Source organism: Scomber scombrus, chromosome 7 (genome assembly GCF_963691925.1).
Source record: "Scomber scombrus chromosome 7, fScoSco1.1, whole genome shotgun sequence".
Taxonomy (NCBI): domain Eukaryota; kingdom Metazoa; phylum Chordata; class Actinopteri; order Scombriformes; family Scombridae; genus Scomber; species Scomber scombrus.
This window is the reverse complement of record NC_084976.1, coordinates 21,952,369-21,975,259: the sequence shown is the minus strand read 5'-3', so window position 1 is coordinate 21,975,259 and position 22,891 is coordinate 21,952,369. Positions and strand designations below refer to the sequence as shown.

Below are 22,891 nucleotides of genomic sequence, written 5' to 3'. Positions count from 1 at the left end.
TTACCACTCTATAAGACTGCACTTAGGCCTATGGTGCTTTGAGCTAAAACTAATGACATATGTCTAATGTCAGTGTGCTAACATGCTCATAGTGGCAATGCTAAAACGCTGATGTTTAGGAGGTATAATGTCTTAGTTTGGCATGTAAGCATGCTAACAACTAGTATTAAGCACAAAATACAGCTGAGGCTTATGGGAATGTCATTAAATGTCCAGGTATTTGATCATGAACCCAGTATTTGTTAAATTTAAGAAAAGTTAAGGGATCCCCAAAGTCAGTAGGATTCATCCTCTGAGGACCATGAGCATCTGTACAAAATTTCATCGCAACTCTTTTGGATTGGACCAAAGTGTTCCAACATTACCATTGAGCCATGCCGGTAGTGTGCCTAAAAACTCAACTTATATGACATAAACTAGGGTTGCACATACATTGGAGACTTATTGACTTATCAATTAATTGCCTTGCAGCTGTAACACTGTCCTCTATTGCTCCTGGTTGCTCACATGTTCCCTGTGCAAATGCTCACATGCCCGTTTTATTTCTGACTTCATGCCTTCCAAAACCTTCAATCTTTCAACAGAACAGGTATCTGGCCAGACTGCAAGATATCACTTCACTATTGATCATCGGTATGCCATAATGTTAAACTGCATTCATAGCAGGTGCCAGAGCCAAGCTCACAAATGTTTCACCGGGACAAATGTATTACAGTATAGGCCTAATCTGTGTATAATAAATGCTATGACAGTAAAACAAACAGATGGATCCTGAACCTGGAAACCCACTAAGTAAGCAAACTAGGGGAGAATTAGCACTTGTGCTAACACTGCTAGCTTTGTAGAAGCCGTTCTGTTTGTTAAATGTCAGGCATGTTGATTCTGGTATTCAGCAGAGGGCATCTCAGCTCAGGTCACAGACCTGGAGGGATAGAGGGAGATCAGAGGGATTGCTCAGACTAAGTGAGTGAGTGATAGAGAGAGAGGTGGATGAACAACTGTGGACATGAAGCATACAGCTACCAAAGTGTCAGATTAATGGATGGACTGATGAGCAAATGTACAAATGAATAACCTGATGGGTGAAGGAGTGAAAGTATGAACAACTGCAGGGGATGTAATGCTGGGACAGAGTGAGAAGTGAAGGAAAAAGAAGTGCAAAGAGCTTATGTCTCACATGTGTAGAACAGTTGTTTCACCTTGCTGCGGTTAAGAGCAGGTCAAGTGGCAATGATGCTTAGTGCAAGGAGAAGATCGCCTGTGCGATGCAGAGTTGAGGAAAATGGAAGCAATGGGCTGAAATGGAAAGATGTAAGCGAGGAAAGGAAGTAGGATGGATAAATCTGGAGCTGGGGAAATGAAAAGCTGTAACGCACCGTGCTTAAGTGAGGGCACGGCTTGAGAGATATGGGGAGGGACAGAGAGGGTCAATCAGAGATGCAGGGTGAAAGGGGGTAAGATGGATGGAGGGAGGGAGAGTGACAGAGGGGAGAAAATGACAGAGGAGGGGGCCACACTGGGGTCTTTGCGGTGGGGCGATTGCGTGACTGAGAGGAAAGTGCACTGCCGTGTGTGTAATGCTCTCAAGACGGATATTAAGACGCACTGCCCAACTCACACAGTCACTGCCCCTCTCTCCCCTTTTCTCCTTTACTCTCCTCCATTCTGCTCCCTCTCTCGCTCTCTCCGTCTCCACTAATGATCCCCGCGTCCTGCCACACTGCCGGGCTGAGTGATGCCCACTGACAGTCGCACTCAGGCGGAAACACTGCAGCCCCCATCCAGGAGTGCTGTGACACACACACACACACACACACACACACACACACACACACACACACACACACACACACACACACACACACACACACACACAACACACACACACAAAACATACAGAGGTGTAGCACTTTCTTACATACATCTATCAGCGCATGCATAGCTGCTGACAGATGTGTATTTGTGTGTGACCATCACACTATCTGCTCACACAGAACCCCTCAGTGGTGCTCACAGTCACGCACTTACTGTAAATATGCCTCCATCCAGCTGCATCTGTCTTCAGGAATTTTCATGTGATGGAAAGACAGACACCATCTAGCTGATCACAGGTTACAGCTTGCTCGTTAATGATGCTTACAGTCTCTCTATTACCCAGCGCGTATGATAAAAAACAAATATGTAGTATTGTAGTATTGCTGTTGGCAGCAGAGGGATATTGTAGATTTTGCTTGAACCCCTTCAAGTTCATTGAGCATCACCAATGAATCATCGCAGGTCATTTTTTAAAGTAACTGTCTAATGTTGTGGCACAAATGCATGGAAGCATCTAATTGGCATTTGTAGTTGAAAATGAGGATTTTTTGAGACTTTTTTTTGGCAAACGTATTGCCTTTGGCTGATCTTGATTGCAGTTGTCCTATAGGCAAACTAAGAAGATGGTAAATCAGACTTGTCCAGAAGCTGATGGTGGATGTAAACCTCCACTTCTTGGCAATTCAAATAAGCTTGCAACTACGAAAAATTACTATTGTCCCAATTGCTTTTCATTTTATGGAACTGCTTCATTTCTGTGGTGTCTGATGGCAACCTGGCACAACCTAAGTAGTTAGCAACATAGTTAGATTGACAGCTGTAACTCGTGTTTATAGCAACTAGTTGACATTTTGGGAAAGATGCTAATTTGCTTTCTTGCTGGCAGTTAGGTAAGGAGATCATCACCACTCTCCTTTGTGTCCAGTAGATATAAAGCTACAGCAAGCAGCAGGTAAGCTAACTTAGTATAATGATTGGGGACAGGAGGGAAACGCTAACCTGGCTCTGTCCAAAGGTGACAGAATCCACTTACCAGCACTTCTAAAGCTCAGTAATTAACATACTGTATCTTGTTTGTTCAATCAGTACATAAGCCTAAGTGTAAAAACAAACAAATTGTGGGTCTTAGATACTTCAGAAAGCTGCATAATATTCAGGTAGATAACCTGTTTCCAGTCTTTCTGCTAAGCTAAGCTAACCAGATGCTGGCTGTAGTCTTATAGCGGTATATAAGTATAGAGTGAGTGGTATCTATCTTTTCATTTAACTCTAGTAATGGGTCAAATTGAACTTTTTAATAGCAAACAAGTAAAAAAGCTAGTTTAATTATTTAAATTAATTTGTTGTGCAAAAATATCTCACTTCAGTCTCCTACACATTTTCATACACAATTAACTTGGCCAGTTATGTTTAGTATGAATATTTTTAGGTTTTGTCTGACATGTTGATTTAAAATGGAAGCATACTATTCTCTGAAGAAACAGGAGAAAAGGTCTGCAACCCACAGTCCAGCATGGTATGTTATTAGGAAGCCTTCTGTTTAGGGTAGGTAGATATTAATTTGAAATATGGCTTTGTGGTGGCATCAATACATCATCATTTTTGATACCAAAAATAACTCCCCTTCCCATTACTACCCATTTTCCAATCCTTTTCCAATCCTATTCCATTCCTATACTGTCAGCTACCTTCCATTTTCCCGCCTTAATCCAACTGATCCAAGCCGAGGCCCCGATCCTAACTGCAGAGGAGAGGTTAGGAATTAGGTCACACCATCTCATTCCTCTAATTAGATGCTGAGAGTGTATGCATGTCGGTGCGTGTGTGTGTGTCTTTGTATGCGTCCGCACGCTGGGTGCACTTAATCCGTAGGTGGCCTCTATAGTAATAGAGAGTCCTGAGAAGACGCGTTAACCCGCATTTCTGTTACTCTCCACATGTTATCTCAATAATGTTTCTGACGTCAGTGAGTACACAAGCCAACTTAAAATGATGATGAGGGGAACAGTCAATGATGAAATGGAGGTTTTCTGGAGCAAAAATGCAACCCAGGAGTGAAAGAACAGGTTAGATTCGGCCATAAACTATGCATGTAAAGCTTTAACATTCCTAAAGAACAAGCTCCCTCTGGAGAGGGTGCAAAGCAAGTTAGGATTCACTCCATCAGTGATATGTAACGGTTAAACTTCTCTGAGGAAGTTAATGGCATTTAAGGTGAAAGAGGTCTTCACCTTGCTCTTCAGAGCCCTGTCATTTTGTTCCACCTTCTCTCTGAGATGTATCCATGTAGGGGGCGAGGAAAGACATACCTGCTTCTGCAGTTTTAATGTCTACTCGTGTTTTTGTTTATCTCAGGATGCATATGTGTGTTAACACGACCAAGAAATTGGCATGCTCATAAAAAGCCTGCGTGAGTCATTTTGAAGTTTTATCCCCTGAAATCTTTTGTACATCAGCTCAGCGGGGTGTGTGTGCAAAGGGCAAAGGGGTAAACAGTCGGCATGCACTCAAAGGAGAGAGGAGGGATCATAGAGAATTTTTTAAATGTGTGTGTGTGTGTGTGTGTGTGTGTGTGTGTGTGTGTGTGTGTGTGTGTGTGTGTGTGTGTGTGTATATGTGGGAGAGGGAGTAAAAGAAAGAAAGAGTATCGCAGGGTTAGTCTTAATTAAGTTTTCAGGAGGCTCTTAAAAGGTCATGGCATGTCTCTGCCCCCCCCCCCCCCCCACACACACACACACACACACAACCACCCACGCCACTAGCACCACGCCCCGCCGAAATTTCACTTTCCCCCTTCCCTACATCCCTCCCTCCCTCACCTCCCCGTTGCGATCTATCCAGTCATCAGCCCCCCATCTGTGCACATTAGCCATTCATGAACACACTCATTAGGGTGGGAGTTTGAAGCGATTGTGTTCACTAGTCTGCGGCTGGAGCGTGGCGATTAATATTTCAGCATCTCCCGTCGAGGAGCTGAGAGCAAGTTTGGCCCTGTTAGGCTGGAGAGAGAGAGGGAGAGAGAGAGAGAGAGAACAACGAGAAGGAGAGCCAACCCCCACCCAACCCCAACAAACCTTCCCCCCCCCTCTCAGACAGTCTTCACAACTTAAAGTATGTTTCCCCCTATTTCCATTTATTGCATAGGCATTAATACATATTTTTGCCTCCACAACCCCCCAACATACACACACACACACACACACACACACACACACACACACACACACACACACACACACAACCTTAACTCAAACTGACTTAATTGGGCTCTTTTTGTTTCAGGAAATGGAGAGAAGAGGGAAGGAGAAGGAGGGGTAAATCCTGCCTTTTCTTGTCCACCATCTCTTCATTCCTCAGTTGGACAAGAGAGTATTGCCTTCTATATTCTTCTCTTTTTTACCTTGTCTCTCTTACGAGCTTGGATTGAATTGGTCAAGATTGGGTCGTGGGGTAGAGAGGCGTAGTGGGTGTTGGGTGTCCTTCTTCACTGTATATAACCACATAGAGTTCATTCAGACCAAATCGTCTTCGTTCAAACTGTATACCGGCACTTGAGAATATGAGGCAGTCAGGGGTATCATGAGTTATCGGGTTATCAATCTGTAGCACTGCCCCCGAATACAGAAATCACTTTGACCTGACACCTTGATTTTCTTGTTTCGGAGGCTGACCACAGGATATCCACACTAACATAAATTCATTTTCTTCACCATTTGGTTTTCTATCTACACTAAGGCTTCGAGCAAAAAAAGCTATGCAAAGTAGATATATATAATGTATAGATAAAGCCTTTAAAAATGCTTATCATTGTCATGTATTCTCTATGCATGTTATTGTCATATCATATATTGATGATTGATATAACCGATCAAAGTTAGCGAGGGGTGACTGAGTAATTTTTACACTACAGTTACTCATCCTGTTGATTTCATCCTTATTTATGAGTTCATGTACACATTAATATGGATGCTTTTAAAACCATTGTTTCTTTGATTTACCCTTCCATCTACACTTTTGGAAATTATAAATCTGAAAATTGTGATTGATGGTCATAAATGCCACCTGCAAGATACATGGTACTTAAAGGGATGCTGAAATGAGATGAAACCAACGGTTGCTGTAGTGCATTATGTATAGAAAATGCATATATACAATATACTATAAGTACTTGGCTGTACAGTGATATTTTTTGGCTTGAAGGATAAAGGCTGTAGCTGAAGGTCAAGGTTGGTTAGGGGGAGCCATGGTTACAGAGACAATTGCCTCCCTCCATAAAACCTTATACCTAAGCTTCTGTGATTCAGATCCCTACCACTCTTCCAAGCGGGCCCCCACATTCAAGACCCTCTTTAGACTCTCCTTTGTTCCCCCATCTTCTTTTAGTTCTTCGCTCACCTCTACCCTCTCAACCCCTCCTCTTGCAGATATATTCGACCCCCCCCACCTCACACACACACACACACACACACACACACACACACACACACACACACACACACACACACACACACACACACATCTCCCCCCAACTCCGTGCTTTTCATTTTAAGCATGCCACTCTCAATCGTCTTCTCCATATAGGTGTGCGAACAAGTGGGAGTGTATGGGCTGTGCGTGAGTAAGTGGAAGTCTGCAGGCTGAAGTGTAGCATGTGGGTAGGCATTGATGGGGACCAGTGGTTGGTGCGGCACACACCGATGGCTAATGAAGTTCCTCTGCACCTCATAGCCCTGTTAAACCGCTGCCCCCTACCTCTACCCACTTCACCCCCCACCTCTTGCCTTGTTTCTCCCTGAGGGAGAGAGTTGGCAGGGAGCAAGCTGGCTGCTATGGCAACAACAAGGAACCCTCCCTCTCCCACAGGTCTCCTTAGCAACTGGTAGCTTGGCATTGCGGTAATGAGTGTGCCCGGTGTGCCAGGCTTTGTGTCATGTTGGCATGTGTGTTCAATTTAGGTGTGTGAGTGAGTGTGTGCGTTTTCCTGTGTGAGCATGTATGTGTGTTTGTTTGGTACAGTTTTCCAATTTAGGTGAGAGTTAAAATGTGTGATGACAAAAGAAATGTGGAGGCACTACTTGGTGCTGGTCCAGAAGAAATTGTGAGGCGTATTATTATTAAAATGTAACAAAAACTGGCACTTGACTGTCTTTACTTATCTTCTCTCTCTCTCTCTCTCTCTCTCTCTCTCTCTCTCTCTCTCTCTCTCTCTCTCTCTCTCTCTCTCTGTGTGTATGTGTGTTTGTGTGTGTGTGTGTGTGTGTGTGTGTGTGTGTGTGTTGTCTGCAGATGTGTGCCTGTGTTTTAGTGTATTTGTGCATTATTTTTTTCTCCAGAGTGATTGCGGTCATTCTTCTCTGTACTGTGAAATTGAAGCAATTAAAGGGACGATCCAATGAATTTTGCATGGCATGTGCATGGCTGCCTATGAGTTTCCTGCTCTGCTGAAATTAAATTAAACGCTGAGAATGATGTTTATTAAAGTGTGATCAGAGGTGTGCACTGACCTTTAGAATGTGGGAAATGAGATTCTCATTGTTATGAATGAGATTATGTGGAGGCAGAGTGTGAAAAAAGCCTGGGCCTGCATTGATTCCATTGTTGGCCGACAGTTTCTTTGTATACGGCAGAGGGAGGTTTCAATATAATCAAAACCACACTGTGCCTGTTGGCTATTAAATGGACTGATACACAAATATAGACACACAGGCGCTCACATAAATGCAGATTGACTTGCGCACATGCAAATCTTGCCGATCTTGTAAAAAGAGCCATAAAAGCCTCTCCAGAAACGTGTTGGTCTTTAACAAAAGCATGGCAAGCCCAGTGGAAAATGTTAGTTTGCTCCCTAGACGAGGTGTGAAGTGCGAGCAGGCGGCCGGCCCCACAGGTGGCCAAGCCCAAGCACCTGTTGTGTGAATCCTCGGTGGGAGGGTGTGAGGTCTGCCTACCTTGCAGGTCCCAGTGGAAAAACCACACCCATACTATTCTGTGGCACGTGCTTATTCATGTGCCTACACCCACTCTGAGGCTCCATTTTGTGTGCGTGGGTGTCAGACGTGATGCCCAGATTGTGTCCCCTTTGTGCCCACCGGAAACACTCAGCTGTCCCTGGCATCAGGTGAGCGGATTTTCCGATCCCCTATACGGGTCTCAGATGCTCTACTAATCTGTCAGCATCTATTTTTACCCACCAAAGCTGTGGCAGCCCTTCTGTATCCCACAACCTGCCACCCCAATGCCAACCATTCCTTTGGCGCCAGGGTGGGCATGGCTGATGAGTCGCCAGCCATTGGCTGCAATTAGTGCACAGTCAGGCAGGAATCCCCCACCAACTCCATTACACCCCTCTCCACAGCCACTTCCTGATCTGAGGCTACCAGACACACTACCACACACTTGCTTTCCATTTTAAGCCTTTTCATAAATGGCACTCCTGCAGTGTTGTAGAATAATGGGGTCGAATACAGCGCACCTTTCACAGTGCTTGAATCACTCTACTGTGCAAACTCAGTCTATTCAAGTACAATGGGAGCCTAGGGAATACACATTTGAATCGTACCTGTTCAGATTTGGCGTTGACATTAAGTGAAAGTTCTGTCTGTAATAACTACAACTATTTGCAAAAATTCCTTGAGTTACTCGAGCTTGCTTTAGCTTTTCAGTAATTATCCATAAGAAATTAAAGGCTGGGGGTTTTGACTTCTTCCTGTTTTTTCAACAAGAAATTATAAATGCTGCCAATCGTCAGAGACCCCACAGTGATACTAAAATAGATACAATTCCTAATCTCAGGTTATTTTCTCTCTCAACAAGGGCTGTAATGTGCCTTGCATGCCAATGCAGTCGTGACCACTGCTGTGGAGGCAATGATGGCATGTGGCAGAGAAGTAACTGTTTCTCACCTCCTAATAAAAGAGACTCCTTTTTAATCTTTTCAATTTGATTGCATTCCAAAAACAGGCCTGTCTGCCCATCTGTCTCTCTTAAAGAAGCCTCCTAAAGGGATTTTAATCATCTGACTCTGAGCTTCTCAGGCAAATAGCTAGGCCTACATCTCTCTCTTTCTGTCTCACACACTCACTCTCTCTCACTCTCTATCTCACACACACATACACACACAAACAATTTCCAATTTTCTTTCTTGTACTCACTGTCATAGTCTCACTTGTCTTCTCTCACTCTCTGATACACCCTATCGGCTCAGCTCCATTGTGCCATATCTGTGCAGCCATTAGGCCCTTTAGTCCCTCTTCAAGTCCCCTTCAGACACATAAAATTCCCCCAACCCTGTCCCTATTAATCCACATGGTTCTAAATTCTTTATTTCCCTTCAAAGGGACAACGCGAGCCGTGACATCAATCACGGAAAGCGAATATTTAGCCGGCGCTAATTTCCACCAATAGCCTGGAGACAGGCTTAGCTGACAAAACTCATTCCTGTGCTGAACAAAACTGCTTGTGTTGAAATCTCCCCTCCCCCTGATCCCTCCTGCCTTCTGCACAGGCAAAAACAGCATCACAATAAACACAGTTAGCGCTTCTGTTACTCCCCCTTGATTTAGGCTTATCAAATGAATGTGCACCATAGAGGGATACCCTTTGACAATACATAATGGCTCTATTCTGCATGAAATGGTTTGGTAATACCAGTCGAGTGTGGCAAACGGCTTTACCCGGTGCCACTACAAGAACAGCTGCTGTGTTCTTAGCTGGGCAAGCGCACCACACTGCTTCACCCTTGAGGTTGTTTGAATCGGGTGAGTGGTTTCTTTTTGCCGCTTCCCAGACCCCACTCACAGTCCTTAGTTCCTCACTCAGTTCTGTTTGAATGAGTGCACATTTGCCACAAGATGGGTCCTATAAACCATTTGACCTGTTTCCTCGCCCCTGTGTGTGTGAGCATGTGTGTGGGTGTGTGAGCGGGAAAAACCATGAGTGGGATCTGATGGAGGGTTGAGGGAGGGGGAAGGGGTGAGTGGGGGGCATTTTCAGGGCACCCCTTTGTGTGGCTCGGAGGGGCCCCTAGCTGTACCTCTATATTCCCACCACTCATCCCCAGGTCCCTCCACCTCCTCCTGTACCCCTTAGCATAGCCGCCCCCCCATGCCAGTCAGGTTATCCCAGACATACCATTGGGCCTAACATAACAACCCCTAACCCCATAATACATCTACTCCCAACAATATTGCCTGACTGAAATCTGAGTATCAAAGGATGTGTTGGGAACCAAGCCAATTTGGGCAAGTGGGCACAATTACTTAACTCACAAGTCTGTGGCGGTTAGACATTATTCTGCTAACAGTGAGGATATGGCATATTGAGCACCCATATTGGCCTCATACTGCAGGTGGATTGTGTAGTTAGTCAGGCTTTGATGTGTGCTAAGCCTCAGCACTGATAGCCATTAAATTTCATTGATTCCCAGCACTAAATACGCCCCTGCAGTCCCTGAATCAAACTGAGTTTGCATGAATGAAGGGAGGGGGGATAGTAGAGCAATTGATTAGTATTGTAAAATTTCCAAAAGCTGAATGAATGGATCTGAAGGAGATTATTATGGATGAATACCAGGAAACTGTTTCGGTTTATCAACAAGTATTAAGAAATAATCTGTTGGAACAGAATCACAAGTTGTTTGAATACCTGGCTTCCTTCCTTCCTTCCTTCCTTGAGCCAATGAAAAACCCTCTTAGTACTTAGGCCACCTGTGTTTTGGAAAACGAAGTGTCATCATGTCAGAATTGTTCGGAAAGAGCCTAAGCTTTTAATCTGAGGACAAAGAAGCCTGTCCTGTGGCTTGGTATCTGTTGTCTAAATATCTAAATCAGCTATCAGGACTTTTAGGCCTTAATGAGAGTTGAACCCAAGCTGATTGCTTTTTTGCAACCAAGAACGCCTTGTTCATCTTAATTGGCTTTGATAGGTCTGAAAACTGTTGCTGTTATCCTCTTTTAGTTTATGGCCAAATTAACCCCTTTCAACCTGATTTAGTTGTATTTGGTTGGTGAGGGTAGATGTCCCGAATAACAAAACAAAGAACTCACACCAATAATTATGATTCTGTCTGTTCTTTTCAGTATTATGGGACCAGGCAGTGCATCTCTCTGCATAAGCCCAGCCACTGGTTCATTCATTATTTAGAGACCTTTCCACAAGGCCCATTGTATTAAAGGGGTATGATTTGAATAGGAAGTAGCTTCCTGGACCCAGGCGTGTGATGTGTGTGTTCCTCTCTGTCATTGTATGTTTCTGTGGGCTTCATCCGTCTGCCTCAGCAAGCCAGGGGGCTGAAAGAGAATTTCCATTTTATGAATATTTAATACATAATAAAGTTTTCAATTTTATTCTATTCAACCCGTAGGGGTAAAAATGTGGCAAAGCCACCCCTCAAGGACAGAACACATAGTAAAGGTAGCTGATTCGATGGAGGCATCAAAAATATGGTTAACATCAGCTCATTGCCTTAGAAATCACCTGCTAAAATACAAAGACAAACATTTGGAATAGTTTAGCACAACATTGTATAGAGCGTCATAGTGTCCCTATTTCCCACATCTCAAACTCCCTATATTCAGTATTACTATTGGATCATAGCATATCTGGGCTGCCCGCTGCGTCCATGGTGACCTGGCATGGCTTCATGTGAGACACCCAGCTGGGAGTGCCCCTGAATCAACTTGGGATTAGCCACGGATTGTTTGGGATTACTCGGGGATGGAGGGGGATTAGCAGTGACTGCCTGTTTCGGGGGCGTGAGGGCCATAGGCTGGCCAAATTGCCCCTGACTCAGACTCAGGGAACAGAAGGCGGATAGAACCACACCCACAGTGGAACCACCTACAACCTGCGCTATTCTTAGATTCTAAAACACACATACACACAAACAGGATGACAAAGAAAAACATGTGGTGGAAAACTGCACGACAGGAAGCCAGCAGCTAGTGATGATGATGCCACGGCTGGCTACCGTCCGAAATCTCTCAAATCTCTCTAGCAGGTGGATTCATCAGATAAAGAGGGTTTGGGATGATGACAAATCCCTCCAAGTTCAATGGGGCTGCTCTTCCCTCATACGGGGATAAATCGAGATTTGAATCAGACAAGTCACACAGAGTTGCAGCATGAAGTGGTTCAGCTCTGTGAAAGATGCCCCATTTACAATCAGCCGTGGTGGAATGGCATGAAAGCTTACATATGTTTTAATTCAGGCATGCACAGGACTTGATGGGGATGATTTGGAGTGGTATGATAGGTGGATGATCCAGCCAGGGTGAGACAGGGAGTTGGCGCGGCACGTTGAAAAGCCGTCAGAAGCAGGGAGCGGGCATCCCCTGCGGACCTGCACTGCCGAGATGAAAGGCTGTTTAGTGTTGGAGCAGCAGCATCAAACAACCGCCTCCTCTTGCATCCTTTCCCCCATCCCCCACTCTCCCTCCATCTCTCTCTCTCTCTCTCTTGACTCTCACCACAATATGATATAGTTCTGCCGTTGCACGTTTACCAGGTTGCCATGGTTACCCAATGCCGGAGGTGTCACAGCGAGATAACCCAAGGAGGCATTCACAGATCACCTGAATTCAGTTGCCTCCCTTTTATGTGTTCGCTGCCGCAATTTGATTTATTTGTTTCCCTGCCGTGCAGTTCAGTGTGAATACAAATAATCCACAACATAATGGAGATGGTAGAAGTGTGAGTACCCCTCAATCTGAAACAATCTATTGTACCAGTATATTCCTAAACCACAGGAGGTGCTTTTGATTTGATATTTTCCTACTTGAGTGTCAAAATGCCTTGCATACAACAAAGAGCAGAATTGCAACGACAGACTCACATCAGGAACTTTCAGCATTCAGCAACCCTTGAGATGTAAATGATAGTAAAAAAACAACAACTATATCCTATGAATTACTATTACTATTAGTGACTGTACATGGCCGCCATGGAGGAATAATGGCAAAGTAATTGGTGACAAACAATAATTGAAGGCATAGAGATTGAAAGCAGGACTGGAAAATAACTGTTGTGAGCACAGAAGTGTTTGCAATAAGTCAGTAAGTCAGAAAAATGTAGCACTCAGTGACAAAAGAGAAGGAAGGATTGTGATAAAGACAGAAAAGGGGAAGGCAGTGGAGATAGGCAGTGAAGGTAGATGTTGGAGGGTGGGATACATCCATTAGCCTTTCTTGCTCCTGGCTCAATCTTGTGATACATCCCCCCCATTCAAGCTACGAGAGTGAAAGAGACAGGGCTGGCACTAAGCCAGACTGGCACCGACTTCAAACATACAGTAAGCCCAACCACAGCAGCTTACATCAGCCCGGCTGAAAGGAGAAGTAGAGGAGGACAGATGGATTGATGGAAATGAAAGTGGGAGAATTGATGACCACAGGAGAGTGTCTCAAGATTGAGTTTCAGGTCATTTCAGGTTGGTTGAGGCTGACCGGGTCTTTCTCCATTCCAGCTGTAGTTGTCCTTTGAACATGTTTGCGTTTGTAAATGTGCTCTCTCTTTTCTGACTCTGTGACTTTGGTTGACACTGTTTGCATAGAGAGTTGAGTATCTACCTCTGTGTGTTTGGTGTATCTGATAATAGACATGGAAGCAACCTGATAATTTGACACAATTTGTCTATGACTCAGCATGTATAGATTGAATGATTTATAAGCAGTGTTGACAGCTGTTGCTGTGAAAAGGTTTGTTTGAATTGCTGATTTTTCTAAAAAAAATCAAAAATTCTTACTAAACATTTGATATTATATCTTATGTTTATTTTTAAAGTGTCATGTATAAATGTTCACCTAAGAGAGGCATTTAATGTACAAATAATAAATGGTGTGATATGTAGTGCAATTTCATTTAATTTCTCACACTGTCTCTCTTGTCTCTCTGCAGAACTCCATCCGTCACAACTTGTCCCTCCACACGCGTTTCATTCGGGTGCAGAATGAAGGGACAGGGAAGAGCTCATGGTGGATGCTGAACCCAGATGGAGGGAAGATGGGCAAGTCCCCGCGCCGACGAGCAGTCTCCATGGACAACAGCACCAAATATCTAAAGAGCAAAGGTCGCATTAGGGGCAAGAGGGTTGGACGTCCTGGGATAGGAGCTGGGTCTGCTGTTGTGGGGCTCCAGGGTTCCCCTGACCATGGCAGCCCACCACGTAAAGGCCTCCCAGTTGCTGGAGGTACATCCGGGACAGATGGAGAGTTTGATGCCTGGACAGAACTTCACTCAAGGGCCAGTTCATCAGCCTCCACCCTGAGTGGGCGTCTGTCACCCATCCTTGCTGAGGGAGAACCAGAGGAGCCAGAGGAGGGAGGCCTTTCCTGTTCCGCCTCACCCCATCTCTACCCCTCACCGACCAGTGCCCGGTCCCCATCCATGGGGGCAGGGAATCGTTGTCCTCCCCTTGAGCAGTTGCCTCAGCTGGCTAACCTGACAGGTGCCATCAGTCTTGATGAACAGCTGATGGAGGATGGTTATCATCACCATCACCCACAGCAGCAACACCAACAGCATCCTGCTGTTGGGAGACATAAGCACCAAACCCCTGTCTACCACTACAGCTCTGGAGTGAAGGGGCAGAACTCCTATGGCATAAGTGTGTATGGTGCAGCAGGAATGGGGATGCTGCGCCACCACTCGCCCATGCAGACCATTCAGGAGAACAAGCCAGCCAGTTTTTCTGGAACCATGCGGGCATACTCCAGCACCAATGCCCTGCAGAGTCTGCTAACAGGGGGGTCAGTTGGGCAGCAATACTGTGCCAAGGACATGATGCTGGGACAGGAGAGAGAGAGCCATCCCATGATGGGCCAAGCTTGTAATGGAGTAAGCTCCAACCATCACACCCACCACCCTGGACACCACAATGGTCACAGCCACAGCCACAATGGACCGCTTAGTCACAGCTCAGCCCATAGCCATAACAGAACTCACAACCATACTCCTACTCATAATCACAACAATGTAACCAACCACAACTCACCTCACAGCCTCACTCACAACGGTCACAACCTCAGCCAGAGCCATAACCACACACCACCCGGGGCTCCAGCCCTGACCCCACGTGGCAACAGCAACCAGTTGCAGACCTACAGCCACAAAGCTCCCTACCTGTACAGTCCCCCCTCACATGCCCACCTCCCTGCCTCCACCACCCTGCCCCCAAACCCAGCAGGTATGCTTGGCATGCCCCAGGACTCCTGTCATGTAGCCACTGCTCCACACCCACACCCCCGTCACAACCATTACCCTGACCCACAACACCAAGGCATGGCAAATGGACTGTTCCACCATTGCCAGGGGATGGGGGGCAGTAGTGGAAATAACAATTACCATGGCTATCACCAACAACACCCCCATGAGAGACTACCAGCTGACCTGGACATTGACATGTTCCATGGCAGCTTGGACTGTGATATGGAGTCCATCCTCCTCCATGACATTTTGGACTCTGGGGAGGAGATGGACTTTAACTTTGACTGCTCCCTAGCTCAGGGTGTGGGCATTGGAATGGGGATGGGCATGGGCGTGACTGTGGGCATGGGAATGGGGATGAGCGGACTTGCTGGTCCACAGCAAGCTCATAGCAACCAGAGCTGGGTTCCTGGCTGAAGTCCAGGACAACACACCCTGCCCTCAGAAAGAACTACCCTACCCATAAAGCACTGTGCTCAACTGTGACATTCCTGACTTGACACAGAGACTATAGGACCAACACTCCTGTCTTTCTTTGTTGTCTTGACAATTCTTCTTTCACCCCCTCCTCTTTTGATCCCCTCCCCTCCCGAGAGATCTAGTTCATGTCACATTAGGTTTTTCCTCATATCAGCTATACTGTGATGACAATCTCTCAGCTGTGCTTGCCCAACATCGCTTCTCATCTAACATGAGAGCTGAACTCTCAATGCACTTTATTGCAAGTGGGTCACATCTCGCAGTGCAATGCATTCACTGAGCAGCTCAGGCAGAGCTTGGCATGTTTTGTTACAGTAGGTGGCTGCAGTATTTGACAGGAAAAAATGAGGAAATCACAAGTTGATAAAGTAATCTTGGCATTGAATTACATTGGACTCCTTTTCTCAAAGACTGTCATTGTCAGCAGTAGGGACTTTTTTTTCTACAAAAATAGATTTCTGATCTGAAAGCAGTTTAATGATAATGACATTCACATGCTCATCAGATCGAATTAATTATCTTAGATCAGCAGTCCTGTTATTTACAGCTTCACACATTCAGATCTTGGCACTTTGACTTTTCTATTGGATGTAAAATTTTGTTAATGCCCTTTTGACATTGTTTAGAGAATATTGTCAATACATCGTTAAATGGATTTTATCATCACTGGCTAGCATGCAATTCATTGAATTAAAATGTTGCATCACTTTGTCTCACCTGGGCTTCTCGTGCTAGTTTCTCTCTCTCTCTGTATCCCTCTCCCTCTCTCTCTCTGCCTGCCAGTGGAGACAAAATGACCATTCCTCACACCGAGCCATTAACGTAGCTTGATTGAAATTCAGCATCTTGCTTTTAATCTTCAAAGTGATGCGGCAGCGATGCGTCATTATTGAGAATGTAACGTGTTGTCCTCCCATCTCTCACCCCGGCCGTCCAGGCAGCCACTTGCCTCTCCGGCTTAATGTGCCAAGAAAGTGAGACAAAACTGTGATTAACGCCAAGTCACTCTGCCTGCTGTCCTGCTCTGAGGAGGCCAATGTCACTGACCGCTTGCCTGCTCACAGAGGGTACAAATGGAAAAGATGGAGACAAGGATAGAACAAAAGTCTGTTGTTACAGTGGGATCAATCACCAGCCTCAGTTTCCATGCTGTTTGGGTGTGTGTGTCTGAAAACAGGTAGTGTATCTGTATTGTAAATCATGCTCATTGTCTGTATTTTGTGTTTCCTTGTTCCCATGTTTTCATTGCTTATACCCTGAGCTTCAAACACTTCAAGCAGTGCAAAGAGAGAGATTTAAGGAGAAAACAATCAGCCAATCTGAGTGGCATAATTCTATGTCAAACAGGGTTGCAAAGCCCCACAGCCAATCGCATCCCCTTTTTGTGTGTTTATTCTGTTGTCTTGTAGTTGTTGTTGTATTGTTGAAATTTTAAGGGCCAACAAGGACAGCACTGAAATATCTATGGAAGGATTGATGGAATTCAATGGTGAAATGATGTTGGTAGTGCAGTATGACCTTCCTTTGCTCCAATACTGTGCACCCTCCCACATGTGCTCCGCTCAGTTGTCTCTGTGTTTGTGAGTGGGGGGAGTCTGAAGATTGTTTCTCACTGGCCTTGGGAGAGAAAAAAAGAGGACACCCCTATTCTTTAGTTCCCTCTAGGAGACTCACTGCGTTTGGTCTGTACCAAGTACGGCACACAAAGGTATAAAAGAGGGTTAAGGGTGGGGTGGGGGTTATTGTTACAGCCAAAGGTCAAGCACGGCACAGACTATCAGACCCATTACTGAGGTAAATACCTTTATTTCAGGGCTTTTAGCCGCACTGGTTCCAGTTAATCTCTGGGTGGAAAATGTGTGGAATTTTCTAAGCAAATGGGCCTCACAGAGCAGTTATGTTAAAAACCTGTGCTACAGACATTAGCAATGCCCTGCTATTGGAAAGAAAGCTATATATGATGTCTAATTTTCCTATATTTATTTATGAAAGAGATTGGTCTTTGTCACTCCTAAATGTGGTAGTTGTTTAAGTCAACTCCTATCCCTTCCTCTTTTTTTCTCTGTTTTTTAAGATGTCACTCTCCCTTTTCCCCTTTTACTTTTATTTTGTACAAAATCTATATATTAAGAATATTGTATAATAGTTTTTAAAATCTCAAAAGAATATCAGTTTTGTTGTCTATTTCTTTTTTAAGAGAATGTATCTCATCATCTGGTGACTGTTAAATAAATGAAATTAAAAGAAAGACTTCCTTGTCTTATCTCATTTGTGTGACTATGACCATAAAGATACATTTGTTATTCATGAAAACACAACAAAGTGACCTTTTCCTTATAATTCAGAGACACAGAAGTGGGTTTTCCTAAGCTTACTTGTGCTTGTCAAATGCTGTTTCTCTCATGTGCTTGTACACAGTAGCTGCCAAGATGAATGAATGTGTGCTGCTTGTGAATTTATTTCTTTATTGCCCAGCTTGTATCATTTTTAAAACATAAGTCCTTTCACACATGCAGACAACCCCTCTTGGCAGTCGTGTTTGACCAGGACACCGAGTCTCTGCGTGGGAGGCAGGAGGAATGGGCTGTATGAATGAAAAATAGGGAAAAAAGTGCCTTCACATATGTCTGGAAGCATCACTTGTGTTTCAGACTCTGCTTGAGAAAGAAAGAGAGAAATGTATGTGTGTGCGTGCGTGCATGTGTGTGCAAGAGAGAAATAGTTCATGATAGACAGACAAAACATGTAGGCACCCAGACAGCCAGACAGAGTTGGCAGGATTGGATTAATAGGTGTGTATATATGTGTGTGTCTGTCTGTGTGTCATAAGGCTTGTTATGGCCTATGAATCGGTATAGGTTGGTCACAGCTGTCCCAGTCCCATTGGAGGCGTTTTCACAGGAGGAGTGTGCAGCACTACAGCGCCATACTGCCAGGCCCCAGGGGAGTCCCCGCCTCTACACTCACGCAGACATGTACACACACACAGACAGACACCACACATGCACATTCACACACATACATTTTAAAATACCACAAATTCACACATTCACACAAAGAGGCACAGTTATGAAACCAAACGCACCAACATGCACACACTCAAACAATCATTTCTCACTTAGATGTACAGTTTTAATTGACTCCACTTGGCAAAGCCTCTCTGCAGGGAGACAAGTGAGAAGTGGAGGGAAAGGTGTGGAGGGAGGAAAGCAGGCAGTGTATATTAAAAGCTAAAGTGCCTGACACAAAAACACACAATTAAAATGTGTTTTTGTAAGCATTTTTGGGGGTCTGATGAGCTCAAACACGGTCCAGTAACTTTATAAGATGTTTCATAATTTCACAATTAGACCAAACTGAGTGTGATTGAGTGTAAGTGAGACTAGGAGTCTGGCGTACGGCCAAAGTCTCACTCTTCCCTGCCTTTCTCCTGAGAGAGATAGAGGTTGAGGTAGACAGGAAGGCAGTCCAGTCCAGGTGCTGTGCCTCGGGGATGGTCTGCTCTTCTGTTCCTCATTATCAGCGAGTGAGAGAAGCTGTGTTACAGTGTCATTATTCATCCACTCAAGCATCTGGGAGCAGGTCCTTCTTTACTTGGCCCAGTGATATCACTGTAGAGACCGCCCTTGGAGCTAAAGGCTGACTGGGGACACTGCTAACTGCTAACAGACAGAACCACCCAGGCAAGGCTCCAGGGTACAGATGTCCTTGAGTGCTTATGAGGATTCAGCAGTTCTCACTTTCCGGCCGAACTGCAAAGTGAAAAAATGCTATACTTCCAAAATTCAATTGTTCATAAAAAGTATTAACTCACCAATATACAGAAAGGGGGAGTTTGATGTACTGCCTCCAGAATTAATGCTAAGACTTATTCTCAGCTACTGCAGCCACTGTGAAAATAAGCTTTAATAATCATCTTTATAATCTTTGCTATCTTTATTAATAAATAACTTTCCAAAGCATTGTTTCAAAGCCATTTGAAAAAATAGAGAAGAACAATGTAGAAGAAAACAGTCATTGCATACATTCAAGGCTATAACTTTTAAGATGTAACTAAGCTCCAAAGATGCTTAAACAGATGTTTAAAATCAATCGATCAAAAATAAATCCCACATGGTATCTTTTAATGGAAAAACAGATTACACACCTCTTTTAACTTGTCTGAATTACTCTAAGAATGCCAAATGATGCTGACATTATCAACTCCACATGGAAAGAGTTCATGGGGGACACCAATGGACCACCAAAAGAGGGCTCCTGCTGTCTAAGCTGTTGAATTTGGGGATGACAGTTTGAAGTTTAGAAGCTAAAGCCAGCAAGTTGGATTGAAGGCCACAGTGAGATTTAAAAGAGTATAAATTTGAGCACTGCACTTGTGCTTTTGCTAAAATAGGGCCAAGAGTAGTTTTAGTGCTCTGCATGGATTTTGAAGTTGTAAAGTTATCAGAACTATAAGCCTGGTTACAGAGGACAGTTTTAGAGACAGGTACAGTTACTGGGATCCAGGGATTGAGACAGCATTTCTTAGTGAGGTGTTAAACCATCAACGATTCAATGAGAATGGAAAATACAGACAGCAAAGAAAACTCTGTAATGGACAAAATGATGTCATTGACTAAAAATTAGTAGAGGACTGTTGAAAAACTTTGTGGAGCCCAGGTCTGGAACATTACAGCAACATTCATACTGGGGGCAGACAGGTGTCTATGGGAGAGGTTATAATCTGGAGACATCAAGTAATCATTCATGACATACAGGGCATTTTTAAAGACTTAATGGCTCTAAATGAAACTAGTATCACATTTTCATATATGTTATTCCAGTAACTCAAGTCATGAAAGGCATGAGAGGCTCTATAAACTATACCGCAGAGGAGTCTTTGCATCACTTCAGATGGCTTACATTTCATCACATCGATGTAAACAAACCTTAACCGCATCAGCAAACATTAATAACTTGGATTCAGTTGTTGTCTGCTGTTAGTCCATGTATTAAAAGACCTGTCAATCAATTTGGGATAGCAGTTTCCAGTCTATGCTTCGAATTTTGGTTGTCGGACTACTCTTCTGTTTGTATTTGAATCAAAGACTGTGTCTTAGAATAAATAAATAAATTAAATCCCATACTTTATCAGTTCAGAAATTTTAAGACTTAAAGAATAAAAAACCATGTAGCTTTCTTATAATTGAGGTTTTGGGATATCACTGCATCAACTATGCAATTTCTTGTGGGCTGTTGCTGAAAAATAGATTGAATATCTTTCCAAGATAAAGATAAGCTTGATGACATTATCTGTCCTTAATGAGAAACAAATTGATTTTATCATTCTAAAAAAGAGATCTTGTTACTTGCTGCTAAATTCATGTTTTTCAGTGCAATGATATCTTTATGCTTCATAGTTGCTTGAAGGCTTATATAGAAATTCTCTGTCATTTGGATCCAATAAAAGCTATGATGCACTGAAGCTATGTAGTGGGAGTGCAGGAAAATGAATACTGGACACAAAATACACATCGTCCCTGACTCCCTGTGAAGGTGTGAGGTGTAGCCTAGAGAGCAGAAAACTGCTTTAAACCAGAAGGCAAATGTTCAAGACCTGAGCATCCACACAGGAGTTTCCCTGAAAAAGACAGTGAATCCCAACATACTACAGGTTACCTACCAGCTCTGTGGTGTGGGGGATGGATGGGCTTTCTGTGCAGTGACCAATGGAGAATACATAGAAAAAGAAAATACAGTCACAAGAGATGCAGTCACATTCAGGTTGAGATGTACCGTAAAGCAGTACAGCCTCATGAAATCTGCCCCAGGACTGGGATGTACCAGTTATTTGTAAATCCAACTCCAACTCCAACTTCCTTCCTAAGTTCTCAAAATAAAGATTTGCTAAACCTGGTGGCACCATTTGAACTTAAGACATGTCTTAGCTACTAAGGAGTTTGTGAAAACAATGTGTACCCATCAAATCAAAACTCTCCACTGTAGCATCACAAACTGTAGAATAGCTTTTAAAACTAAGAGAAAGAGCCAAGAGATATATTAAATATAAATAAAAATTAAATTAAATTAAAAATCCTTTGTAAATGTAGGTATTACATGAAGAAATGTGTACATAGGGGAAAATATCTGATTTATCTAACCAAACAAATGTTATTACATAACTTAGTCTATAACATTATAGACATAACACGTTGTTATTTGAAGTATGTTACGTATTTTGTGAAATATAATCAACAGATCTCAAAAGTAATGACATGGGCAACTGTAAACTTTGACATCGTTAGTTATTTTCTCAGAAAAACAAAAAATGAACTATAAAATCATCTCATCTGTAAATGTTTATAAAAAAATAATACGGATTACATGATAAAGTTGAACATCCCGTGGGTACCCAGGGCTACAGACTTTATCCTGATTAGAAGAAAATGACCTACCAGGAAATCCTCCAATATAGCTCTCCTTGTGAAGGGTCTATATGCATTCTTGCAGGCCTACATGACGCCCCCCCTTACTCCCAACCCTAACGATCTCACTGTTCATGACTTCACCTAATCAAATGGGTATGCTGTGTAGATACTGTGAGTCTGCAGGTAGACCTACCCTACTCTCCTTTGCATGTTATTACACCAATCACTGTCCTTAATGAATCCAACCGTTCACCCTCCCACCTCTCTCCTCCTATCCCTGTTTAACCCTCCTCCAGTGCAAACAGACAAGACAGATGTAATCAGATCTTTTCCCTTCTCCACCACTGATCCACTCATCAGGAGTGGGAGAAGAGAAGAGGTAGATGTGTGTGCAAGGGTAGGGGGTGACCTAAAGTGGTGATGACACAATTAATGTCAAATTAATGCTCATCCTGAGTGTCTACATCACCTCATCTCCCTGTGTCTCTCCCCGCCCTCACCTTGCTGCCTCTGTCTTTCCCTCCTCGCTCCCTCCTTTATTTTTCTTCCAACACACATCCAGCCAGCCTCACCCATCCCTCCCTCCTCTCTCGCTCCTATCTAACCGCACGTGGCCTAATCTCATACATGGGGGTGGGAGCTCATCTCAGTGTTGTTCTGGTGTGCTGCATCTAGCTTAGCTCACTAGCACACAGAGTATGATGTGGAGTGCTAATAGGGGCTGGAGGGGTGGGTGTGGAGGGGTGGTGGAGCGGGAGTCCTGATTGGTGTCTCTAATTACGGCTTGATACTAAAGAGTAATTAATGAGTTTGTGGCCGATGGCAGCAGCTTTGGAGCGTCAGACTCGATCGCAGGAGATAAGAGCTGTTTGTTCCGAGGCCATGAAGGATCCCACGGGGCACAGATACATTCTTATTCTTTATTTGGATCCCCATTAGCTGCTGACAAGGTAGCAGCTCTACTCTTCCTGGGGTCCACACACACAAGA

General features: G+C 44.0%; 2 protein-coding genes across 2 annotated transcripts in view; both read left to right on the top strand.

The window, feature by feature from the left end:
* Nucleotides 1-22,891, top strand: part of ppp1r8b (protein phosphatase 1, regulatory subunit 8b) — a 126,741-nt gene that overhangs the window by 47,738 nt on the left and 56,112 nt on the right. The gene's annotated exons all lie outside the window — the stretch shown is intronic.
* LOC133983922 (forkhead box protein O3-like) overlaps nucleotides 13,177-22,891 on the top strand; it is a 25,425-nt gene continuing 15,710 nt past the window's right edge. The window contains exons 1-2 of the mRNA XM_062423134.1: nucleotides 13,177-13,240; nucleotides 13,661-22,891. The exon at nucleotides 13,661-22,891 is cut by the window's right edge and continues 15,710 nt beyond it. Of these exons, the coding sequence (XP_062279118.1) occupies nucleotides 13,177-13,240; nucleotides 13,661-15,432 (1,836 nt within the window). The 3' untranslated portion in view covers nucleotides 15,433-22,891. The remainder of the gene's footprint in view (nucleotides 13,241-13,660) is intronic.